At 46.2% G+C, this 10,946-nt stretch overlaps 1 protein-coding gene across 1 annotated transcript in view; it reads right to left on the bottom strand.

Moving 5' to 3' along the window:
• Nucleotides 1-9,680, bottom strand: part of Chaf1a (chromatin assembly factor 1 subunit A) — a 27,481-nt gene extending 17,801 nt beyond the window's left edge. Inside the window, exons 1-3 of the mRNA XM_021186233.2 lie at nucleotides 9,504-9,680; nucleotides 5,860-5,910; nucleotides 2,343-3,154 (exon numbers count right to left, since the gene is read on the bottom strand). Of these exons, the coding sequence (XP_021041892.1) occupies nucleotides 2,343-3,154; nucleotides 5,860-5,910; nucleotides 9,504-9,543 (903 nt within the window). The 5' untranslated portion in view covers nucleotides 9,544-9,680. The remainder of the gene's footprint in view (nucleotides 1-2,342; nucleotides 3,155-5,859; nucleotides 5,911-9,503) is intronic.
• Between the last annotated feature and the right edge of the window lie 1,266 nt (nucleotides 9,681-10,946).

Here is a 10,946-nt window from a genome sequence, read left to right as displayed (position 1 = left end):
CGAGATACAATGATTTGGGGTAAGCGAAGATTGACGAAAATTAAGACAATAACACCCTGTGATAACAAAAAAAACCCTATATAAAAAAAAAAAAAAAAAAAAAAAAAAAAAAAAAAACACCACAGAAGCATCCTCAAACACAAAAACATGCATGAGATTTAAACGGAGCTGTCCTAATTGGTGGTAATAGCTGTCCCTTCAGGTTCCTCTTTTAAAGACACGTTTACTTATGTGTATGTTTTGTATGCATGCATGTCTGTCATCATGTATGTTTGTGTATTGGGCACTGCACCTGGGTCCTCTGAAAGAGCAAGCAGGTACTCTCCAGGTCTGAGGCATCTCTCCAGTGCCCTGTGTTCTTATCTTTACATCCACAGATGAACCAGCTCTCAACCCAGGTTTCTTTCTTGAGATATAGAAAGAGAAAACTCCACAAAATCTACATTCAAGTAAGATAGTGGTATACTTGACCCTGCATGAGATATATGTTACCTCCATGACAGCCAAATCTGCAGACATCTGCAGTAAAACTATGCTTTCCTGATATGACAAAATTGTCACCCATATGCACTCATGGTAGCTGTGATTGCATATTTAAGACCTACACAGATCAAGCCACACAAAATTCCAGCACAAATGGAGTACACTCATGAATGTCCACCGTACTTGAGGAGCTACTGAGGAAGGATGGCTGCTAGGAATGGGAGAGTCATCCTCCTACAGGGATCATGGCCAGTAGATGGTCCCTGTCCTGCACATGTAGGAGCATGAAGTAGACTCAGCAGATGTAGAAACAAGAGTAGATAACCCTGCTCCACCTGAAAACCCACAAGCCTAGCTCCAGATGCCCAAATGCCAAGTCTCTGTGGACAAGCCACCTTTCCTGGGTATATACAGACACCTTCTCTTAAAGATGCCAATTCTTAGAGCAAATAAAACTGGTCACAACGAAGACGCTATCAGATCTTGGGGAGTCCAGCAGCACGGATATACCTACAGTCCAGTTCCTACATCTATGCCTCAGGGAACATGGCAGAAGAGTGAGTGGGTAGAAGACTATAAGAGCCACAAGATCAGAAATCTGCTGAGACTGTCTCCTAAAAACAGCTGCATAGGCCTGGAGAGATGGCTCAGCAATTAAAATCACTAAGTGTTCTTCCAGAAGTCCTGAGTTCAAGCCCCAGCAATCTCATAGTGGCTCAAAACCATCAATAATGGGGTTGGATGCTCTCTTCTGGTGTGTCTGAAAACAGTCACAGCATACTCATATATACATAAAATAAATAATTCTAGTCCCCCCTCCCAAAAGAACAGCTGCATAAACAAGATGTGAACAATGAACGTGCTATCATGGAAAGGGGTTATTTTCATGCGACTCCATCCTAGAAAAGGAACTACAGGCAAATATTCTAAAAAGCCACAACCAATGCTCCTGAGCATTTGGGACAAGAGGTGCTGAGGTGTGATTAAGGCCCTGGCTTCCCAGGTCTCACAATGGGGCCCTTCATGCTGTGACCAGGCTCATTTTCCCCTTGTCTTCAAAGCTGAGCTTTCCAACACTTGCCGTTTCCCCACTTCTCTTTATTTATTTATCTATTAATTAATTTGATGTTTGTTTGCTTATTTCTGGTGTGGAGGTGAGACTTGATTTGATAGGTAGGTGCTCCCCACTTGGATATACCCCAGTCCTCAATATGATATTTAAAGATGAGTGGTATGTTGCTGCCACAAGCCAGCTGGTTGCACAGACTGCCCTGGGGTACCTTTCTGGATGCAGCCTAGACTGACAACCAGAACCCAGCAGAAGTCACATCCCTCTCCAATCAACATGGCCAGCCTAAGGTCACTACTAATCAGGTGTCAAAGATGTGTGGAGTAACTCACAGGCAGGTCCTCCATCTCATGATTGAACCCAGGGCCTCACACATGCTAGGCACTTTACTGTTGAGGCATAGCCCCAGATACCTTTCCTCAATTTTCTAAGTCTTCCTATATGGCCCAGGCTGGCCTTGAATGAATGCAAGATCCTCCTGCCTCAGCCTCCCAAACACTGTGATTATATATAATAGTTTTTTGATTGGGTTGAGACAAGGTCTCATGCAGGCTAGGCTGGCCTCAAATTCACTATGTAACTGAAATCACCCTGACCTGTGGATCCTCCTGTCTCTACCTTCCCAGTTAATAGGTTTCTGAGGTACCTGGGATGGAGCCTAGTGTTCCAAACTAGGGCTCTACCCGGGGAGAGGCCCTGCTTCCTGGGTCACTAACCACATGGTAATCCGGCGGGAAGGGCAAGTTTCCAGGCCATCAGTGCCCTGGGATTCAGGAGGGTGGGTACTCACTCTGCAGATGGGGGTGGAGGGGGAGCTTCTCCCACCTCGATGTTCTGGGGGTATGGATAGTCCCTCAGGAGAGCTGGTTGGAGAAGAGGAGTTGGTGGAGGAGTGGCTCAGTATGGAGTCATCCTCGGGGCAGGACTCCAGTATTTCACTCTCTGAAGTGACACTCCTATCCAGGGACATCATGGGAAGAGAGGCAATGGAGGGCTTAGTGGCCAGGATGTCCTCCAGCACCACCACAGGCACTTTCTCTATAAATAGGAGATCCCCTGCCTTGCTCCAGCTTGATAACTCCTTGGTGGGGCATGTCCTAGAACCTGGGGTCAGCTCCGGACAGCTCTGTAGTGAACCAGCCTGACAGTCACCCGTCCTCTTTGGGTCTCCTGGACTCCCAGGCTCCTCTTCCGTGTGACAAGTGATGTCTGAAGGGGTCTCTAGGAGACACAGCTCTGCTGCAGAGTGCTCCTGCTGCTTGGCAGCTCCTTCCGCTGTGGTGACCACACCAGCAGTGTCAGGACTTAGTTCACTGTTGCCCTCAGGGCTGTCTGGAATGCCACTGCAGTTCTCCGTCAGGTCGATAATGACCACACTCGGTACTGGCTTGATTGTTGCCCTCAAGAAGCTATCAATGGGGCCCTGGCCACCGACCAACTTCGTACTCAAGCCTACATGAGAGCCTGTGTGACACTGGCTTTCAAAAGTGCCCAAAGACAATTGTAGATCCGGGACTTTGCTTTCCACAGCTGCTTTTGGTGATGTGTCTTCCTCAACTTTCTCCTTGGGAACAAGGTTCAGGCGTTTGAAGGGCAAGCGGGCTGAAATGAAGAGAAGCAGCATCTTTAGTGACAGCAAAGGGAGACTGTCACCCATCCACAAATTCTAAGTATCTGGGCATTACTGGCCCTATTGGGGATTGGGATGAAAATTTCAAGTAATAATGGAGCTGCTGGAGGCTGGAGAGATGGTTCAGCAGTGAAGAGCACTGGTTACTCTTGCAGAGAACTCTTGAGTTCAATTCCCAGCACCCACATGATAGCTCTCAAACAGCTGTTACTCCAGTTTCAGGGGACCTGATATCCTCTTCTGACCTCTAAGGACACCAGACATGCACATGATGTACTGACATACACACAAATAAAACACCCACACTCAGAAAACTAAAGGGGGAGGGGCAGGGGAATCAAACTCAGGCACTGAGGATTCACAGCACTTTCACCAGAGCTCACGGGCCTATTCCATGCATTTAAATGTCAAAGTGCCATTGGTTAATTCTTCATAATCCAAAAGCCAAACCAACCCTTTCCCCAAACCTTGCCCAGAGATACTTTCCACCAAAGCCAGCCTGGCCATGGTGCCCTGAATGGGGAGGGCTGCTTGAGGTCAGCCAGATGGCCGGCTAGGCTCTGAGATAGGAGCCTTGATCCTTGGCACAATCCCACTGCCTGGAGACAAGGGTATGAACATGGCTTGTGAATGTTGGGGAATAAGAGATATACATGCACTGCCCAGCAGCACTCTCCACTTAGGTCCTGCCCCACATAGGCAGTGCCTGTCTAAATGCCTCAACTTGGAGGCAGTTACCAGCACCTACTGGGAAGAAGCCAGGGTGTCACAGAGACAGCATACAGGGTTACAGGGCATATCTCCCCACAACAGAGACACCAAAGGGTTGGCGAGATGGTTCAGTGAATAAAGGCACTTGCTGCCAAGCCTGATAGAAAGGACCCCGATGGGGGAAGAAGGCTATTGTGGTAGTTTGTCTATCTTGGCCAGGGAGTGGCACTATTAGGAGGAGTGCCCTTGTTGCAGTAGGTGTATCACTGTGGGTATGGGATAGCTGTTTGGAAGTCAGTCTTCCACTAGTAGCCTTTAGATGAAGATGTAGAATTCTCAGCTCCACCTGCACCATGTCTGCCTGGATGCTGCCATGCTTCCACCTTGATGATAATGGACTGAACCTCTGAACCTGTAAGCCAACCCCAATTAAATGCTGTCATGGTGTCTTTTGACAGCAGTAAAAACCCGAAGACAGCTATCTTCTGATTGCCACATGTAAATCACAGAATACATATAAAGATACATGTAGACACAAAAAAAATGAATCACCATCTAACTTATTTGTACACAAATCAAATGGTGAGTTGGAGATCCTGCAGCTCTGCCTCCTAGTTCCTCTGCAGGACACACAATTTCAATCCCAGGGTTGAAAGGGGCTTCTAGAGAAGCTATGCTTTTGTGATTACAACTGAAGTAGGAAGATGTGAAGGTCCAGTATGGATATTGAAACTAATATATAAGGTGGGCTAAAAAGTAAGGCCCTGTCTCAAAGATGAAAAATAAAGCAACTAGAGAGGTGACTCAAGGATTAAGAGCACTTCTTGCTCTTGCAAAGGACCCAAGGTGCGTTCCCATCACATCTGGTTGCTCACAGCTGCCTATAAATCCTGTTTCAGGGAATCTGACACCCCATGGCCTCCAGGGCCCTGCAAACAAGTAATGCACATAAGCACCCAGAAACACACACACACCATTTTTACAAGTTTAATGGATATTTTAAAAAGTATATAAAGTAGGAGATAGAAACAGTTCAGTGGTTAGAACACTTGTTGCTCTTATAGAAGACCCAAGAGTTCAGTCCCCAGTACCCACTTGGTGGTGTAACAAGTATCTTCCACCTGCAATGGGTACAATGCCACTGCATGCATGTGGCCCATTAAGATACACGAAGTTAAAACAATATAAACAAATCATTAAAAAAAATTAAAACTGGCTGGGCAGTGAGTGGTGAGATGGAAGTAGGTAAGATCTGTGAGTTGAAGGTCAGTCTGGTTCACAGATTAAGTTTTAGGAATGTCAAGGCTACAGAGAAATCCTGTCTCAAAAAACCAAAACCACCACTACCACCACCACCACAACCCAACCAACCAACCAAAAACAACCCCTCCCCCAAATTAAAACTGGAAGCATGGTGGCAAACACCTCTAATCCCAGCGAACAGGATACAGAGGCAGGTGGATCTCTGAGTTCTAGACCAGTTAAGGATACATAGTAAATAAACACGTAATGAATTTTCTCTTAAAATATGCACACACTAGTTATCACTAAAAAATAAAAATCAGCAAATGGAAACACAACTGCCCCTCAGCTCACGTACATACAGCATCCATGGAACATAATTCAACTTCACACTCATAGTGAGCCCCATGTTTATGCAGGCTCACCAGACTCACGCGTGTAAGTAAAGTCCGGGAGAGTCACAGCTCAGTGGTGTAGGGCTCGGCTGTCCTGTAAGGCCCTGGGCTGGATTCACAGCACCAAAACCGAAGAAGAGACAAGATATAACAAACACCAGAGACCTGCAATGTTTAGTGGCCGATACTTGAGAGAGAGAGAGAGAGAGAGAGACTATCCAGCCTGAAGGGAGAAACCACTGCCCTCCACTCAGCCCCTCACAGGCCAGTAAGGATCCCACAGAAGCCAATGGAAACAACTTAGGAACCAGGTTTAGAACTGACGTTACCTTGTATTAACCTCTTCACTGGGAACCCGGGTCTGTCTTTGCAATCCACGGCTGTAGGTAAAGACAGAAGAGCAGAAGTTACTAAGGGTAAGGGCCATTGGCCAGCTAAAGTCTACAGCAGCCAAAGGCAAGCAGGCTCCTGCGGCGCTGTCTGGTCCACTTGAACCGTCTCTTTGCTTGAGACAGGGTTCAACTATGCAGCACAGGCTGACCTAGAAAAACTCACGGCAGTCCTGACTCGGCCTCCCAAACGCTAGCATCCCAGGCACAAAAAGTATCACAGCCTGCTTTTACAGACTTAAAAAAAGAATTACTTAGTAGTTTGTTTGTATACTGGGTCTTGGTATGTAATTGGGATGACCTGGAACTTACAAAGGTCTACTTGCCCCTGCCTCTCAAATGCTGGGAACGAAGACACATACCTACCACCATGCCCAGCCACAATGTATTTTTCTTATTTACGTGTATGCATGTGTTTGTGTGCATGGTATCTACAATTCCATCAGTTCCCCTGGATCTGGAGCTCTAGGCAGTTCTGAGGCACTGGATGTAGGTGCTTGGATGGGAACTCTGGTCCTCTGTAAGAGTAATGAGTGTTCTTAACCGCTGAGCCTCTCTCCTTCTCTGCAGTTTTACTTTTTTTTTTTTTTGGTTTTTCGAGACAGGGTTTCTCTGTGTAGCCCTGGCTGTCCTGGAACTCACTCTGTAGACCTGGCTGGCCTCGAACTCAGAAATCTGCCTGCCTCTGCCTATTTTTTTTTTTTAAATTAACTTATTTAACATACACGAGCACACTGTAGCTGTCTTTAGACACACCAGAAGAGAGCATCGGATCCCATTACAGATGATTGTGAGGCGCCATGTGGTTGCTGGGAAGTGAACTCAGGACCTCTGGAATAGCAGTCAGAGTTAACTGCTGAGCCATCTCTCCAGCCTCAGCAGTTTTATGTTTTTATATTTGCTGTGTGTGCACCTGCCAGTCCACATTGCCACATGGAGTGTCACAGAACAGAACAACTTGCAAGAGTCTGTCCTGTTGGTCTACTTGTAGGTTCTAATGACAGAGCCCAAGTGGTCAGACTTAACAGCAAGTACCCTGACCCTTATGCCCCATCCTGAGCCCCCAGAGGCAGCTTTCATGGCTGGGGAAGGTTTGGGGGATGCTACTCACTTTCAGTTACTATACAGGCACTCCCTATAAACAGTCTACAATGAACAAGTCAGTCCCACAACAAAAAATTATTTGGCTCAAAATGTCAACACTGAGCAACACTACCCTAGACTCAGTCCCTCCTGAGTCCCTCACTCAGAAACTTGCATTATGGCCCTTCTTCTAGGTCAGTTAAGGTTCAACTGCCCAAGAATGTCCCAAAAGTCAAGTGAGGGCTGACAAGATGGTTCAGTGAGTAGGGAGGGGGACTTTCCAAGCTTCCTGACCAGAGCTCAATCCTCAGGACCCACATAGGGGAAGGGAAGAACTGATTCACACAGACACAGTGAGTGTGACTGGACAAATGGATCAGAAATTAAAAGCACTTGCTGTTCTGATCCCAGATCCAACAGCTCATAACCAACCACGAAAGTCTAGCACCAAGGGATCCAGTGCCCTCTCTGGCTTCCATGGGCACCTAGCTCATGTGCATAGACATACACAGACACATGACAAGAAATAAATCTTTAAGTAAACAAAACCAAATTTTTTAAGTGAAGGCATCCTATTCTTAAATAGATGAAATGAATAAATTTCGTTGCAGAATCTGTACTCATGTCAAGACACAATAAAGAACCTGGGGTTGGGCTCAATGGGTGGCATACTGACCTAACATGTAGGAATGTCTAAGTTCCATCCTAGTCTTGCATAAACTAGGGCATGTTAACACTTGGAGGTAGAGGCTTGCCTGGGCTATATGGGGACCTGGTCTAAAACTAATAACTACAAAAAATAAATTAAAGACCTAAAGACCTCATGAGAGAGATTATTTCCCACTAAAATGAATTTAAAGCTGCAGGAATAAGTAAGCACATTAAAACCCATGTATATTAGACCATAAATAGAGCCTGTCTTTTTGTTTGTTTTGAGACTCTACATAGTCTTGATTGTCCTGAACTTGCTATGTAGATCAAGCTGGCCTCAAACTCAGAGATCCACTTGCTTCTGCCTCTGAGTGCTGCTGGGATTAAAGGTATGTGCCACAACACCCAGATGAGAACCTGCCATATGTAAATGCCTTTAAAACAGTTGACTTGGGTGCGCAGAAACTCCATCAGTAATTTGGGGTGAATTCCCATACATTTTCCTAATGTTGCATGCAATTCAGACTTAAGCTTTCTACAACCTCAGCTATCCGGAGTAGAAACAGCCCAGGCACACCAACTTAAGAGACTCGGACCCCCAGAACACTCTCCCTTCTCATTTGAATGGAAGGTAACATCACCTCAATTTTCTATTTAAAAAAAAAAAAAGTTCCCCCCCCCGAAGGACACTTCTTTCTTTAAAAATTTTATTCCATTTTAATAATTTATTGGATACAGGCTTGTGGAATTGATTCTCTTCTTCCCAGGATACAATTCAGGTGGTCAGAGGCCAGATCAACCTGAAATTCATCATCCTCCTGCCTCAGCTTCTAGGATGCTGAACTGCAGGTGTGAACTGCTACACCAAACTGGTCTTTATTGCCAGAGCAATAGTTTCGGTTTTAAACGTTCCACCTTGGTTAAATAAAAACAATGCTCCGTGAGAGTCCAGGAATTGTACGAATATTAATGTCCACATAAAATTCTCAAGCCAGTCAGAACAACAGCTCCAGGCTGTGTGTGTGTATATCTTTGATGATCAGAACTGTAAAAGGGGCCAGCGTTATCCTAGAAGTGGATGGAGACTGAGGATGCAGCTCTCCATCCTGAGACTGGCCATCCCCAATTCCCCTCATCTCCGAGCTTGCAGACTAGTGTAATGTACCCAGAAGGGCTGTCTAGTCAGTGGTGCTCAATTGGAGAAATCTTAGTCTATCAGGCCCGACCTCGTCTTTTCCAGTCCCTCAACCGTTCAACCCACACTGGGGATACAATTTAGCGGGGAATAGGCACCCCACATTTCGGGAAGCCTGCCGCATGCTACAAAGACTCCTAACACGTACCCGACTGGTCCATACCACACTCACAAAGGACCCCTTTGGGGATCCAGAAAGGGTTCCTGGCTATGCTTTAACCACCCAAACCGACCTTTCTGGACTAGCCCTGCCCCGCAGAGTTGCTGCTACCCTGGTGTCCAGAGCTCAAGTAAGCACAGGCCTCAATTTCCCCGCCCATTGCAAAGGTCCGAACTGCTCTGGAATTCACAAACGCACTTAATAACCTGTACGACTGACTTTTCTTCTCCTTGCCCTCAGTTTCTCCACTTGCTGCTACAAGGTCCAATTGATTTCAAGAGGACACAAGCACTCAGGATCCATCAAATCCAACTCTGGGCCTCGGTTTCCTCCTTTGCTCCAGCTATTTAGGCGACACAAGATGCCTTAGGGAGCTTGCGAAGCTGACTCTTCCCCCTCCCCGAGGCCTCAGCTTCCTAAGCGCCCTCCCTTCTCCTGGTCTCGGCCCCCAGGCCACTTAGGCGTGGACCCGCTCCTTTAGGCAGTTTCACCCACCCGCGGCTGTCCGCGTCGCGGCCTCCGGCTCCTCCAACATCTCCGCGGCGGCGGCGGCGGCGGCGGCGGCGGCTCAGGCTTCAGTCGGGCGGCCAGGCTGCACACTCCGCCTCCCACCGGTGTCACTTCTGCTGCCGCCGCTGCCGCCGCGCTCGTATTTGGCGGGAACCGCGGCAACCACCGCGGCCCGCGCGCCGATTGGAGGAGCTCGCGTCACGTGACAGCTAAGCCTCCGGAAAAGAGGAGCACTCAGCACGTCCTCGCGAGAACTTCGGTTTATGTGCTAGAAAATCCCGCGGGAGGCGGATGAAGGCTCCTTTCCGGCGGTTCAGGAGCGGCTGGGAAGATCCGCATTTCTATTGATCCTAAGAAATGTCAATCTAAAATATCCGCGTTTGCACCCCCCCACACACCCCTTTTATTGGCTGTATGCGTTCCAGGAGGTGGGAAGGGTACGTTTAGATTAGTAGTGACAACTTGAAATTATCCATTGGAAGAGTAATGGGAATTAAGGTATAATAGTGACTGGTTGAAAGTAGCCATTGTAATTAAAATTGAGAATTACTTCCTTTAATTTTAATTCTTGCATTAATTTCTCTTTTAACTGTAATTTTTTTTTTTTTTTTCGAGACAGGGTTTCTCTGTGTAGCTCTGGCTGTCCTGGAACTCACTCTGTAAACCAGGCTGGCCTTGAACTCAGAAATCCGCCTCCCTCTGCCTCCCAAGTGCTGGGATTAAAGACGTGCACCACCATTGCCCGGCTATAAACTCTTTTTAAAACTGTTACAGCTGGGAATTTCATTTTTGAAATGATGAATCACTTTTTAATAAATTAACAATTTGCTTTATTTTAAAATTAGGAATATTTTTCTATTGTAAAATTATAAATCTTTTCAACCATGAATTCCTTCTTTTCGTGTAAATTACTTTGAAGAATATTAAATTAAAAAAATTATTGAGTCTGGTGCTTCATGCTTTTAATCCTAGTACTTGGGATTTACAAGCAGGTGGATCTCTGAGTTGGAGGACAGCCTGGTCTACATAGCAAGCTCCAAGACATCCAGTGATACGATGTATAAAAAAAAATGTTTTTCAGCCGGCCTTTAATCCCAGCACTCTGGAGGCAGAGGCAGGTGGATTTCTGAGTTTGAGGCCAGCCTGGTCTACAGAGTAAGTTCCAGGACAGCCAGGGCTACACAGAGAAACCCTGTCTTGAAAAACCAAAAAAAAAAAAAAAAAAAAAAAAAAAAAAAAAAAAAAAAAAAAAAAAAAGAATAATTGCCTCTGTCTTTTGTTTTTGTTTTGAATTTTGAGACAGAGTCTCACTATGTAGCTTTGCTGATCTGGAACCCAATCACTAGTTTCTAAATCTTTTGTTGTTGTTGTTGCTGCTGCTGTTGTTAGGTGGAGGAAGAAACCTTTCCTTTCTTCATCTGCAAACAG

The sequence above is a fragment of the Mus caroli genome, chromosome 17, assembly GCF_900094665.2.
Source record: "Mus caroli chromosome 17, CAROLI_EIJ_v1.1, whole genome shotgun sequence".
In the NCBI taxonomy this organism is placed as follows: domain Eukaryota; kingdom Metazoa; phylum Chordata; class Mammalia; order Rodentia; family Muridae; genus Mus; species Mus caroli.
Note: the sequence above shows the minus strand (reverse complement) of the source record. Positions and strands in the feature narration are given on the sequence as shown.